A 15,084-nucleotide genomic window follows, 5' to 3' on the forward strand; every position below is an offset into this window, starting at 1 on the left:
CTTATTGAATGGCGAAGCAGGCTCGAGGGACCAAATAGCCTACTCCTGTTTCTATTGCTTATGTTAAATGGGTGGCTACAGTTATAAGGTGATGGAAAATAATGTGAAGGTAAATGTATTTCAGCCATGTCTTAACTGTTGTTTGTGTCTTTTTCTGTTGGCACTTAGGTTCTCATGCGTTTTTGAGGCAATTATTGTAATTGTTTGCCCCCAGCATCATTACTGGCTTCCAGGGCTTCCTATATTTGGGGTATTTGGAAGAGAATAACCAGTGGAGGAATGAGAGGCAGGTCAGACTACAAAAAACTTGTTATATGTCCTCATGCGGGTACCTGTACATACTTTTACTTCATTTTTGTTTCCAAGTTTTAGTTATTGCTCCCTTCAGCCTTGGCAAAAGCTGCTAAGAGTTCAACTGCCTTTTGAACCTTTCTGAAGGCCTTTTGTCACCCTGATCTCTCCCTTTTAATTATCCCCATCCAGTTAACGCATGATAATTCTATGAGCAGTTATTGCTGATATGGCACAGAAAAAATAAACAGACTAGATAAATTGTTTAATTATAAACTTTACCAAAATTGTTTATTCCAAAATGTCTGCAATCCCTAAAAACAAATATATAGAACAATCTTCACGTATTAACATATTAACAGATGAACATGTCAAACCAATTGTTTTGCAGCAAATACACTTAACCAGAGATTTTTTACACAAAGGAGATGAGAAACATTCACAACTGAGTTTTGTAACAGTGCCTCAATATCTTTTGCCTCACTGAATACTAAGTGTGCAGTATCACTGGATGTAGTCCATACATAGTACGTGTTAAGATAAGGAATTGCAATGTAGCTTTTTGCAGAACCTTCCATGATTTTCTTCTTCCTGAAAAATCTTTTGATTTATTTTCATCACAGATAATATATAAAAATAATTGTGTTTCACTCTTTAGTTTTTATATAAAATGTCTATTTACTAGACTTTGGGATTGAGGTTCTAAAGAAGCCTCCTAAAGCTGTTCACTATTTTAAATATTAAACCAAGTTCCTCACAATATGGTGCTCCTTTGCCGTGCGGTGATTATAGAGTCAGAGGTGGTGGTGATGCAGATGGGGTATAAGAAAACGCCAAGGATTGAGCTCGAGTGCATTCTCAAGGTGACTGTGTGTTGAGAAGCCATTGCAGGATATAGTCAAGCTATGATGGAACAAGAAGGAGTAGAATCAAGTGAGGGTGGTACAATGGAGATACACAGTAAAGAGATGGTGGAGAAAGATGGTGACTGTGCGAAGTAGAGAGGTTGAGGAGGACAAGGAGGGATAACGCTTTCTAATTACAATCACAGAGGATCATTGATCAGGGCAGTCTTTGTGTTATGGAGAGGGCAGAAATCTGACTGAAGGCATTTGAACAGGAGTGATGGGAGAGGTGGGCACAGAGCCAGGTGATGATCATGTATCCGATGACCTTTAGGAAAGCAGGTAATGAAATGGTCAATTAGTTGAAGAGGTCAAGGTGAGCTTTCTACTACCAATGAAGATAATGGTGCTATATGGCTTGGGTATGGTTAAGAGTTGCCTTCTTTGTTATTGGCAGTGATGGCTTGTGACTTTTTTGACAGGTGAGACATAAGCTATGCATACCTGATCAAACCAGTTTGTTACTATTCAAATGGGTACTTTGCACAATCCAGGACACAAGCCAGTAATCTGCCTGTCATGTGTGATGAAATGGCAAAAAACCCAACTGTATCAGTAGCTACTTGACCATCAAAAGGGAGAGCTGACAGCCACTCCGAGTCCAAGACACAACCACAACTTCCTCACTGGAAGTTTAGTTGAGGCAGGCAGTGCCTCATTTGCCTCACCCAATAAGCCACCTGTTGTTCAATAAGTCCCAGACGCAAGTTGAGAAGTTTTGTATTCGGACCCAAAAGATTATTGGGAACTACTGGAACAATGATGAAAATGTCCAAAACAATTGTCTAACTGAATATTGCAAATTAGTGCATTGGTTAAGAAAAAGCAATGTATTCCTATTCTGGACATTACAAAATTCTGATATTTAATATTGCACACCACCAAACTGGGCTCATCTACAGTACAAGAAAAATATTAGAAATCATACAAATATTTATAGTACTCCGCTTTGGCCAAGTCAGTGGACAAAGTCTTAACCATCCTCCTGGTGGTTTTCTTCATACTATTTGCAGCCTCAATTGCTCTGTCCAAAGTTGTGTTTAAATGTGAAATCTGGGTTTAGAAAACAATGCCAGTTAAGATACTGAAAGTGCAAATAAATAGTTAAAAATACTCACATTTCTAAACTTAGATATACTTCCACAAATCAACATTCAATACTTGGGTTACTCCAGTGCCTGATACTATCCACATTTTTGGACCACTTTCTGCATGTTGTTACCAAAACTCATGACCATACTTCAAAATATTTTAATAGTTTTCTCAATTTGCAGGGCAAGATATAAATTCTCTTGGTAGGGTCTTCCTCATTCTTCAAGTCATCAAAATAGAAGGTATAATATAATCTCTTTTAAGACATCTTCAACATCATGGTGGCACTGAGCTATCCAAATGATTCACCTATTTCCTGCATTATTTAATGACCCTTCACCTGGGCTGTTTACCAGTTTGTTCACCTAGAAAAAGAACAGTATTTTTATATATATATGTTTTTAATTTTGACAATCTTTCTCCCTTTGCAATAGCAGCGCTACTCAAATTTCCTCAAAAATGCCAAAAATGTAGAAGTATATTTGTTATGCGATGGATAATTTGAAGAATGAAGATAGATGGCCTAGTCCCTCACTTGTTATCCTCTTATGTACTTCAAGATTGCGATCCAGTTCTGCTCTAAGAGGATGAACCTTTTGATCAGCATCAAATCATTTCATGTGGGACTTAACTGGCAAATTTCACATCACTACTGGCTCATTCCACTGAATGATATTTGGTAAGTGTATCAGCAGCTTAATAGGTGCTATCCAAATGTATCCCCTTTAAGTTGCCCACAAAGGGTCACCTAATAAATAATACTGGATCATTTCCATAAGCATTTTAACTTATTTTAAAATAGTTATGCCCCATGTGAAACAAGATGTCTTGATGAGGGGCTTGTTTTATCTGCAAAGTAAAAAAAAATTTCTGAAATCTATACAATGGTGTCCATGTTGTATTTCAGAGGAACAGTACAGAATAATCTTGTATGAGCGAGAAATTGAAGAAGTGCAGTATTACATTATCTCATTTAGTATGATCATTGACTAAAGCTTGGAGTTTGTGTATGCTGTGATACCTCTATTACCTATTGTCATCATCATCATAGGCAGTCACTCGGAATTGAAGAAGACTTGCTTCTGAAGTGAGTTCTTTGGTGGCTGAACAATCCAATATGAGAGCCACAGACTCTGTCACAGATGGGACAGATATTCATCGAGGGAAGGGATGGGTGGGACTGGTTTGCCGCACACTCCTTCCGCTGCCTGCACTTGACCTCTTCACGCTCTCGGTGTTGAGATTCGAAGAGCTCAACGCCCTCCCGGATACACTTTCTCCACCTAAGGCGGTCTTCGGCCAAGAATTCCCAGGTGTCAGTGGTGATTTCGCACTTTATCAGGGAGGCTTTGAGGGGGTCCTTGTAATGTTTCCGCTGTCCACCTTTGGCTCATTTGCCATGAAGGAGCTCTGCATAGAGCATTTGCTTAGGGAGTCTCGTGTCTGGCATGCGAACTATGTGATCTGCCCAGCAAAGCTGATCGAGTGTGGTCAGTGCTTCAATGCTGGGGATGTTAGCCTGGACGAGGACACTGATGTTGGTGTGCCTGTCCTCCCAGGGGATTGGCAGGATCTTGCGGAGACATCGTTGGTGATATATCACCAGCGACTTGAGGTGTCTTCTGTACATCGTGGCTGAGAGTAGTTAGACAGCCTGCTCCCAGGCATCTACTAATATCACTCTGAACAAGCTAGAAGGCACTTGAGAGTAGTCTACAAATTGATCTCCAATTGATTTTCTCTCCACTTAATGCCTCCCCATAATTACCCAGTTTAGCTCAGGAATTTAGTGGGAGTAAAGGACAATGGTTAAACCAGAATTTGATAAGGGGTAGTCACCCATTCCCCCCGACCATGGTCACCTGTGTACCTTTGAACCTGTCCCTGTAATGGTTGGCCATACCAACAACTTTTGACCCAGGAGCAGCGATAGCTTTGCCAGAGGTAAGGGAGAACAGGCTCAGTAGCAAGACCAAGGAATGTCAATAAGGCTGGTGACTATGGCCACATTGCTCATGGGATATCACAGACTGATTATTCAGTACGTTCATGATCCAATTTGAATTGGTCAGACTGGTAAAAGGTGGGGAGTGGTGTTCCACAGGGATTGGAGCTAGGACCACTGTTGTTCACAATTTACATTAATGATTTGTACTCAGGAATTGAAGTACAATTTTGAAATTTGCGAACAACGCCAAGTTGGGAGGTCGGTTAATACAAAGGACAAATATGACCATCTACAGAGGATCTGTGGCATCTGTGAGCAGGGAAATGAACAGCAAAGCTCTTCAACCAATCAGATTGAAGTATCTTCAATGAGACATGCAAACTGCAAACCAGGAAGTAAAGAAAACATGAACTATAAATTATATTTAAAACATGTACAGGAAGTTGCTGTCAGACTAGGTGGAGAAAGTCTGTCAGACTTACCCTGTAATAATGGTGAGCGCTGATTGCCTCGCTGTTATTATTACAACAAAATCTGGGCCATTAGTATGGTGCAGAATGGGCGTGTAATTGTCAAATGAATTTCAGTACAGATAAGTGTGAGGTGGTGTATTTTTGTAGGAAGAATAAAGAGGCCACATACTGTTTTGATAATAACAGTCTGAATGGGGTAGAGTAGCAAAGGGATCTAGGGGTACAGATACACAAATCATTAAACATACCGATGCAGGTTAATAAAGCCATAAAGAAGCAACCAAGTACTGGGGTTCATGTCTAGAGGGATAGAGCTGAGACCACACTTGGAGAACAATGCACAGTTCTGGGGTTAGAAATTCACCTCCGCTAGAAACTTGGCACATCTAACATTTTCCATTGTTTTTACTGTCGCGTCAGATGAGGTGGACTCTTGATCGATTTTCAGCTCTTTGGCAATTTTTTTGGAGCGGACTGGAAGTTGGTCATATGGGGGCGGTACGTATTCTAGAGGGGTGAAAGTGGGGGCGGGACGGAGTCTCCACCGCTGTCAGTCAGCGGCGGAGTGGTGCTGATGTCAGTGCGCGTGTCTCTCCCCTCATTTAAAGGGGAGAGAACCAGCGATTATTTAGCTTCGGTCCACTGGGCCACCAGGAGGGGCCATAATTGTCAGGCCGATCAGGAAGTTGCCCGGCAAAAAGAAAAATGGCGGCTGCAACAGTGCACCCTCCTCTTGAAGGGTCGCAGCGCTGCTGTGGCTCACACAGTGAAAGGAAGGTGCACCAACAGAAAAAGTTGTCGGGAACACCGCACGGCGGTCGTGGATTTTTCCAGCTAAATTGGGCGGGGGGTGTCATGGAGGTGCGGGAGATCAGCAGTGCGCCCTTTAATGACATAGAAACATAGAAAATAGGTGCAGGAGTAGGCCATTCGGCCTTTCTAGCCTGCACCGCCATTCAATGAGTTCATGGCTGAACATTCAACTTCAGTACCCCATTCCTGCTTTCTCGCCATACCCCTTGATCCCCCTAGTAGTAAGGACCTCATCTAACTCCTTTTTGAATATATTTAGTGAATTGGCCTCAACAACTTTCTGTGGTAGAGAATTCCACAGGTTCACCACTCTCTGGGTGAAGAAGTTCCTCCGCATCTCGGTCCTAAATGGCTTACCCCTTATCCTTAGACTGTGACCTCTGGTTCTGGACTTCCCCAACATTGGGAACATTCTTCCTGCATCTAACCTGTCTAACCCCGTCAGAATTTTATATGTTTCTATGAGGTCCCCTCTCATTCTTCTGAACTCCAGTGAATACAAGCCCAGTTGATCCAGTCTTTCTTGATAGATCAGTCCCGCCATCCCGGGAATCAGTCTGGTGAACCTTCGCTGCACTCCCTCAATAGCAAGATTGTCCTTCCTCAGGTTAGGAGACCAAAACTGTACACAATACTCCAGGTGTGGCCTCACCAATGCCCTGTACAACTATAGCAACACCTCCCTGCCCCTGTACTCAAATCCCCTTGCTATGAAGGCCAACATGCCATTTGCTTTCTTAACTTAGGACACACTTAGGACGGTCGTCAGCAGCGAGCGGAAGTGGGGACTGCCAGAAAAATCCCCGGGGTGAATTTCGATCATGGCGGCCATTGGACCGGAAGTCGGCGGCCGCTCGAATCCGCTGCCTGGCCGCAGCTTTCTGGTGGTAAGTGGCCTATTTGGGAGGCTGAATTTCGGCCCCCTGGTCTCCATATTATAAAAAAGATACATTGGAGAAGATGCAAAAAAAAGATCCACCAGAACGGTACCAGAACTGAAAGCATATACTTATCAGGAAAGGCTGAACAGGCTGGGGCTTTTTTCTCTAGAAAAGAGAAGGCTGAGGGGCTGACCTAGTGGAGGTCTTTAAGATAATGAAAGGATTTGATGGGGTAAACGTAAAGAAAATATTTCCACTTGTGGGGGAGTCCAAAACTAGAGGTTATAACTATAAGATAGTCATTAATAAATCCAATAGGGAATTCAGGGGAAACTTCTTTACCCAAAGAATGGTAAGAATGTGGAATGTGCTAAAACAAGGAGTAGTTGAGGCAAATAGCATAGATGCATTTAAGGGGAATCTAGATGAGCACATGAGGGAGAAAGGAATAGAAAAATATGCTGTTAGGGTTCGATGAAGTAGCATGGGAGGAGGCTCATGTGGAGCATAAACACCAGCAGTTAGGCCCGATGGCCTGTTTCTGTGCAGTGCACGCGATGTAACTCAATGGTCATCCATTTCCTCTTGATCATAAACTGAACTAGAAAACTCAGGATGCTCACCTTTTATGGGTAAAAGCAGTGTGGGTCTGGTCGCTTCCTCATTGTAGGCACAAAGCATATTTATAGAGTTGACTGAACAGATGGAAACGTTTTAATGCTCGGTAGCCTCATTGCTCTGCCTGATCTGTCTATCTGCCCAATACATTTTTTTGTCCTGTTTGTCTAAAGTCTCATACAGGAGCTTTTAGAGGGAGCAGTGTGCAGCGACCTGGTCCGGAAATCGGCACGGTCCCGGCCTGCAAGACCATCAGCATACCACTGCAGGAGGGCGACGGCTACGAAGTCAGGTCGCTGATTGCAGTGTGGACAGGCACAGCAGGAGGGGCGAAGGAGCGGCAAGAGTTTGTATAAGGAAGTGACCGGGGCCCAGGAGAGGCGTGAGTCTGGGGGCCAGAAGAGGTGAGGGCCCAGGGGCAGCACGAGCCAGCCCACACTGCTATAGGTGTGCGCGCTCCGTCCGTGCAGCAGAGCTGCTCTCCAGTCGACTCGGGTAATCCTTGCCAATGGACCAAGACCTAACTCTGTCAAGCCCGTGTGGTGGCTGGTGTGCAACGGCCACCACACGTTAAAAAAATCCAAGCACAGGCACCTTCCATCCTCCAAGATGTAGTTCGGGATCTGGAATATTAGGTCCTTCATTGAAACACCTGTGAACTCATTCCTTTTTGGCATGGAAGCAAGTCATCCTCGCTTCGAGGGACTGCCTATGATGATGATGATGACAGGAACTTTCTGATTGATTGAGTATAAGGTCATGTGTGATCTTTCTAATTGGTTCCGTGTTGGCTCGTGTATAATTTTTTGAATTGGATTAGTAATTCTATTACTTGTGATTGTTGTCCACAGTTTATGATTAATGACCAATCACAAGCTACCAAAAATTATTTTTTGAGAGATACAGCTGTATAAGAATTCCTTAAATTTCAGCTGTTATTAAAGTTAAACATGTAGAATATTATTTAATGTCTATATTTCATTACTTTCTATAAATTAATAAGCTGGAATCAATAAATCTCAACTCTAAATGATCTCTACTATCCTGTTTTCTCTCCCGATCAGCCTCCTGCACCCGCCTTCTCTCCTGACTGAGCATGCTGTTCCTCTGCCAGTGCTCCCCGGTCAACCCTTCACATACATCCTCTGTTGCAACCAAACTTCCTACTCTCTCAGGCCTTTCTCAAATGCATGCTGCCCACTATTGTGCTCTCCCTGTTCCTGATCTGATTCCACATTGAGCCTCCATGCAAATGAGTAGGTGGAAGCAATACATTACAAGGGCATTTCCATATCTCGTATTCCGTTCTAGTTCAGTAGGGTGATTACCTGTGGATTACTGGTGCTTTTATCAATGTTATTTGTCTGGTTGGGTAAATGCTGTGATCCTATTTTGACTATTTCATACGAAGGTGAATAGTAAATCCTGGAGACACTTGATATTGGTGGATACTCAATGGTATCATACCTACAAGAAACAAACATTCCAGTTGCAAGGTTACAAATGTCTGGGAAAATGTTTGTTCATGGAGCAAATTCACTTTTGAAATGAGCTTATGGAACACAATTGACCCATCAGCATTCTAAACAATTTGAATGAGTTTTCAATTGGAAGTGTATTTTTGAAAATAAAACTAATTATATTATTTATGCATCATCCAACAACACTCACCTTATTGGTGAAATGGATGCTAACATTCCAGTGTATTTATTTGCTACAGTAGATGAAATTCCTACACAAGAAGTGAGTCCACGTCTACTTTGTCGTGAAGATCTCGCCGAGAAGAGTTCTGCGCAGTAAAAGATAAACCTAACAGAATGAGTAGATGGTGTCTCCAAGTCATCTTTCTGAATAATCCTAACATTGTTCAATAGATCATTTCAACAGAATAAAATAGCTCTAAATTAATTTTTCCAACAGAAATGAACTTGACTGCTGAATATTTATGAATTCCTTAAATTTGTTCTTTTTCAGTGGTAGAATTGTACACCATGTTAATTTATGGGTCTACAGGGGAGCCAGATTTAGTAGTGTAAACGCAAGGAGCTGAACAAGCCTAAATGTAAATCAACTTTCATAATTTGATTTGACTTGTGGTTCATGTCTGTTTGTGGATTTCTAATCATTATGGCAACTGCAATGTAAACAGGCATCAACACTGTTAGTTGCATTTAAGAACACATTGTATTAAATATTTACTTGAGTTCTCTTTTAATTGAATCCATTAGACTGTAACATCATTGTCTTAATTGTGTTTATATGTTTATATCTGAAGTTTTGGTTTGTTTCTCAATCATACTGGTATGAAAGTTCTCGCAATTGTGAATTAACGTTTTGAAGTACAAGGCAAATAAAGCTTCATTGTAAATTATGGAATTTGAAAATGCTGGAAATACACAGCAGGGCAAAGCATCTGTAAACCAAAAAACCCTTGTTCAGAACAGAAAACAGAAAGAAATTGCAAGCCCCGAAAGAGAAGCAGGTGCCTTTGTAGGGTACTGTATAGAGTGCCTTTGACAGCCACGCTTTGTATTCTTAGTTATTTCTGTTTGTATTTGATTTCCAGCATTTGCAACTTATTTTTCTTTTTGTAATTAGATATTCGATTTAAATCAAGTTCGGGGAAACGTATCTTCATAGAGAAATCTTTAAAACTGGACTAGGTTGACACCTAGTTTTTTAATCCTTCTGTGCATGTCAATGTGTCAAATGTGTAGTATTTATGTTAGTATAGGTTTGGCTTGGTGAAAGTTCGTTTAAATCTAATCACAATAGGGATTTTAAAGCCAGCTGCAGTTTTTATTAAAAACAATGCCCCAGCTGAATTCAATACAAGTGCTCCAAAGTCAACTTGAACTGTAGACTTGAGGGAGGAACAATAAGCTACTTTCAGACAAACACAAATTGTGTGATTTGTTCAATTAAATGTATGACAGCTAATTATTTTTGATTCTGAGTATTACTTATGAAAGATCAAGGAAGCAATGGCAATCAGTGAAAGAACTATAGAAATTTATAGTACAGACGGAAGCTGCTTGGCCCATTGTAAATATGCTATCTCTTTGCATCTCCCATAGCACTATACCTTCCTCTTCTTCCCTTTAAAGATGCAATGGTTTCTGCGTTAACTATTTCTTGTGGTAAACCATTCCACGCTCTAACAATAAAGAAATGTCTTCTAACCACTCATCTCTTAAATTGATGGGCCCCTCCAGAGTGCCACTCCAGAGACTTAAGCACATAATCTAGGCTGACACTTCAGTGCAGTACTGTTGGAGGTGCCGTCTTTCGGATGTCATGTTAAACTGAGGCTCCATCTGGCCTTTCAGCTGGATGTAAAAGATCACAGGGTACTAATCGATGAAGAGTGGGGGAGTTTTCTAGGTGTACTGGATAACATTTAGCCCTCAGCCAACACCTAAAACAGATGATCTGGTAATTTATTAAATTGCTATTTGTGGGACATACCTGTGCGCATATTGGCAGTTGCATTTTCAACATTACAACAGTAACTATGTTTCAAAATTATTTCATTGCTGGAATAGTGCTTTGGGACATTCTGAGGATGTGAAAGACGTGATATAAAAGCAAGTTATTTCTTTTTGACACTGATCCCCAAGCTACTGTCTTTGGTCCCTGCCACAAACTCTGTACCCTAACCACCGATTCCATCCCTCTCCATAGCATCTGTCTGAGGCTGAACCAGACTATTCACTACCTTGGTGTCATATTTGACCCTGAAATGAGCTTCCAACCAGATATTCATGGTATAATTAAGACCGCCTATTTCCACCTCCGTAACATCGCCCGTTTCCATCCCTATCTCAGCTCATCTGTTGCTGAAACCCTCATCCATGCCTTTGCTACCTCTAGACTTTACTCTTCTAATGGACTCCTGACCAGCCTCCTGGTGCTCAACTATTGGTGGCTGTGCCTTCAGCTGCCTAGGCCTTAAACTCTGGAATTCCCTCCCTAAACCTCTCCACCTTTCTTTCTCATTTAAGATGCTCCTTAAAACCTACCTCTAAGTTTTGGTCATCTGCCCAATTTCTCCTTATGTGACTCGGTGTCAAACCTTTAGTCTTATAACACTCCTGTAAAGCACCCTAGGACGTTTTATTACGTTAAAGGTGCTATATAAATACAAGTTGTTGTTGTTTTGGCATCTTTCCATTGAGCTTATACTTCAGTTCCTTGTTTTTTGTTCTTAAATGCATCATGTCACACGTAAATTGCCTCTACCACCTGTTTGCCCATTCCACTAACCTGCAAATGTCCTGAAGTCTTTTAGAGTCTTACTTGCTCTTTTCCAAATCCTCCACTTTTGTACCATCAGCAAATTTCAATATTGAGTTCCCTATGCCAAAGTCCAAACCATCTATATATCAAAAGTGGACTCAGCACTGACCCCTGAGGTACACAATTTCCAATCCTTCTCCAATCCAAACAATGACCATTTAACATAAGTCTTTGTTTCCTGTTCATCAACCAACTTTTTAATCCATGTGAGTATATTTCACCTTATACCATTTACCTGAATTTTTGAAGTTGGCCTTCTAAAAATCTGCATACATTACATTTACAGCTTTCCCTTTATCTATATCGTCATTTCTTCAAAACACTATTCGATTTGCCAAATAAGACTTGCCTTTAATAAGGTTGTGCTGTCTGTCCTATTCATTTCTAAATGCTCATTAATTTCATTTCAAATTATTAATTCTAAAAGTTTGCCCAGTTTATCTTTCTCTTGTGTTAAGACTGGCAACTTTCTAGTACACTGGCACTATTTGAATATCTAAGGAGGATTAAAAGTTTGTGGTCAGAGCCTCTGCTATTTCCTCTCTGACTTCTTTGAGCAGCTTTGGGCGCATGCCATCATAGCCCAGTGACTTACTCACTTTCAGTTCTGCTGCTTTTTTAGAACCCTTCCTTTTCTACAGTTCACTAATAATTGTTCCATCCTCTGGTACACCCACAGTCTCACTTCCACCATAATTTGTAAAACCTAATGTTAAATATTTATTTTGAGAAAACCTATCCTCTCTTTAATCATTCTTTTACTTTTAATATGCTCATATGATCCCTTACTATTACCTTTTATATTATCTGCAATCCTCTTCATAATCCCTTTTAGCCATTCATATCTCCATTGTCACGTCCCCACTATTACTTTCTGTACACCTCAGTTTTTTTTTAAATTGTTAGCCCCAGTTTAAAATGTTGGTTTATTTTTAACATATTATTCACAGAACTCTATCCTTTGATGCACTCCCTTTTCACTGTATATAAATATCTCATTTTGTACTGTTCATCTCATATTTGAAGATTTCCCACTGCTGATTCATTGCCCTGTTGTTATCTTTCCTTCCCAGTTAGTTTCAGCTAGACCTTTTCTTATCTCACTGAACTTTGCCTTATTTTTCTAGTCCAGCACCCTTAATTTATTGTTTTCTATTCTTACATTGAACCTAACAACATTATGATCACTATTTCCTAACCGTTCTCCATCATGGACTTTAGTTATTTGCCCCTCTTCATTTTCCAGAAATAGGTCAGGTAATGCTTCTTTCCTTGTTGGACTAGAAACATACTGATTTAGGGAGCAGTCTTGGGTGCATTCTAAACATAATTCTCAACGTTGACCACATATATTACCTTTATCCCAGTTTATCTTAGAATAGTTAAAATCATCCAATATGATTGCCTTATTATTCCTACATATCTCTCTGAACTGTCTATAAATATACTTATTTATTTCATCCTCATTGTTTGGAGGCATATACTGCACAGAGAAATGTATAATTTCCCTTCTTTTTCCTTAACACTAACCATATGGATTTTGTTTTGTGACTGGAGGGGTGCAATCTTGGGCGGTAAGCGCAAAACAAACAATAGCAAATTGGCAGCTGTTTTACACACTACCTGATTTAAGAACATTTTGGAGGGTGGGGGGGACTGTAAAATGAGCTGCCAATTTATTATCACCCATTTTGTACTATCGCCGAAGGCCAGTTTCACCCCCAGATCTGTTCATTATGCTGAGTAAGTGGCAAATAACAGAATTGATTGGAATCTTCCAGGAAAAATTAAGGTAGCTTGCGTGGTCAGAAAAGGTTACAAAAAAGAAAATGATTGTGCATCTCAGCTCATATTGTCTGCTTTTCTGAGTCTGGATTACACTGTTCCCCCCTCCCACCACCCACTGCGCCATAATCCATAGCAGAGCCTTCAGCCATTATGGCCCTATTCTCGAAAAATTCTGCCCCAAAACCCCTCTGCCTAGCTTCATTGCTAAATATACCTTAGACTTATCTCTGCCCTCATCTTTGGTCATCTCTGCTAACTCTTCTCCCAGCTCCTGCTCGGTATCCAAAATTTCCCTTATCTTCCTCGCTTGTGAAGCTCCTAGGAAAATGTTGCTTAAAGGTGCTATACAAGGGGGTAGAGGTTATGCTATAGCTATACAAAGCCCTAGTTAGACCACACCTTTGTAAGGATATATTGGCCTTGGAGGGAGTGCAGCGTAGATTTACCAGAATGACACCTGGGCTCGAAGGGTTAAATTATGAGGAGAGATTACACAAACTAGGGTTGCATTCCCTAGAATTTAGAATGTTAAGGAGTGATTTGATCGAATCTTTCAAGATATTAAGGGGAACAGATAGGGTAGATAGAGAGAAACTATGTCCCTGTTTGGGGAGTCTAGGACTAGGTGACATAGCCTAAAAATTAGAGCCAGACCTTTCAGGAGTGAAGTTAGGAAACATTTTTATACATAAACGGTGGTAGAAATTTGAAACTCACTTCTGCAAATGGCAGCTGATGCTAGGTCAATTGTTAATTTAAAATCTGAGATTGATAGATTTTTGTTAACCAGATAATAAGTGATATATAGTTAGGTCACAGATCAACAATGATCTAGTTGAATGGCAGAACAGGCTCAAGAGGCTGAATGGCCTACTCCTGTTTCTATGTAAGTTGATGTTGCAAGAGGCATATTTCAAGCAAGCTGAGTGTGACAAGAACATGCGGTAAAACATTTTTAACAAGGGAAGTAGCAAATCTAAAGAATGAATAAATATTCAAGTGATCCAAATTAAAACAAAAGCTTTAAGAATCTAATCACATGATTCCTCCTCAAATTCATGTTTTTTTGTTAAAAAGCAATAATCTCACTTCTACTAAATAGTCACAAAGGGCCCAAGTTTCCACATGATTTGCGCCTCGATTTTTAGGAGCAACTGGTGGAGAACGGACTATCTTAGAAATCGCAATTCTCCACATTTTTTTTTCTGCAGTTCTAGTCAGGTAGAACAGTTCCACTTTGGAACAGAATTTTTTCTTTAAAAGGGGGCGTGTCCGTCCACTGACGCCTGATTTCAAAGTTTCCACAGTGAAAACGTACTCCAAACTAACTTAGAATGGAGCAAGTGAAGATTTTTGTAGAACTGAAAAAACCTGTTCTACACATTAAAAAATCAGGCGCAGGTTACAAATTAGGCGTCCAGAACGAGGTGGGGGGGGGGGGGGGGGGGGAAGGGAAGTCATTAAATTCTATAATAAATCCTTATTTATACTTATACAAATATTATACAAATAAATCCAACCTGAATAAACATTTATAAGCAAAGAAAATATTAAATAAACCATCTTCCTACCTGTGTGAAAGTGCTTCAGGCAGGCCTTTCGGGACTGAAGGCTGAACGGGCCGGCCCGAGACTTCGGGCAGGGCCCATCCCCATCACCAGATTTACAGGTAGGTGGCGTCGGGTCGGGTCGGGTCGGGGGGAGGGAGGGGGAGAGAGAGAGAGAGAGAGAGAGAGAGGGAGGGAGGGAGGGGGGAGAGAGAGGGGGGAGGGGGGAGGGAGGGGGGGAGAGAGAGGGGAGGGGGGGAGAGAGAGGGAGGGGGGAGAGAGAGAGGGAGGGGGGAGAGAGAGAGGGAGGGGGGAGAGAAAGGGGGGGAGAGAAAGGGGGGGGAGAGAGAGGGGGGGGAGAGAGAGGGAGGGGGGGAGAGAGAGGGAGAGGGGGAGAGAGAGGGAGGGGGGAGGGGGGAGGGAGAGAGG

General features: G+C 41.3%; 1 protein-coding gene across 1 annotated transcript in view; it reads right to left on the reverse strand.

Moving 5' to 3' along the window:
* Window positions 1-1,022: 1,022 nt before the first annotated feature.
* The window catches only part of LOC139269153 (microtubule organization protein AKNA-like), a 94,408-nt gene continuing 80,346 nt past the window's right edge, over window positions 1,023-15,084 (reverse strand). Inside the window, exons 23-25 of the mRNA XM_070888254.1 lie at window positions 8,693-8,810; window positions 8,350-8,488; window positions 1,023-2,249 (exon numbers count right to left, since the gene is read on the reverse strand). Of these exons, the coding sequence (XP_070744355.1) occupies window positions 2,112-2,249; window positions 8,350-8,488; window positions 8,693-8,810 (395 nt within the window). The 3' untranslated portion in view covers window positions 1,023-2,111. The remainder of the gene's footprint in view (window positions 2,250-8,349; window positions 8,489-8,692; window positions 8,811-15,084) is intronic.

Source organism: Pristiophorus japonicus, chromosome 8 (genome assembly GCF_044704955.1).
Source record: "Pristiophorus japonicus isolate sPriJap1 chromosome 8, sPriJap1.hap1, whole genome shotgun sequence".
Taxonomy (NCBI): Eukaryota; Metazoa; Chordata; class Chondrichthyes; family Pristiophoridae; genus Pristiophorus; species Pristiophorus japonicus.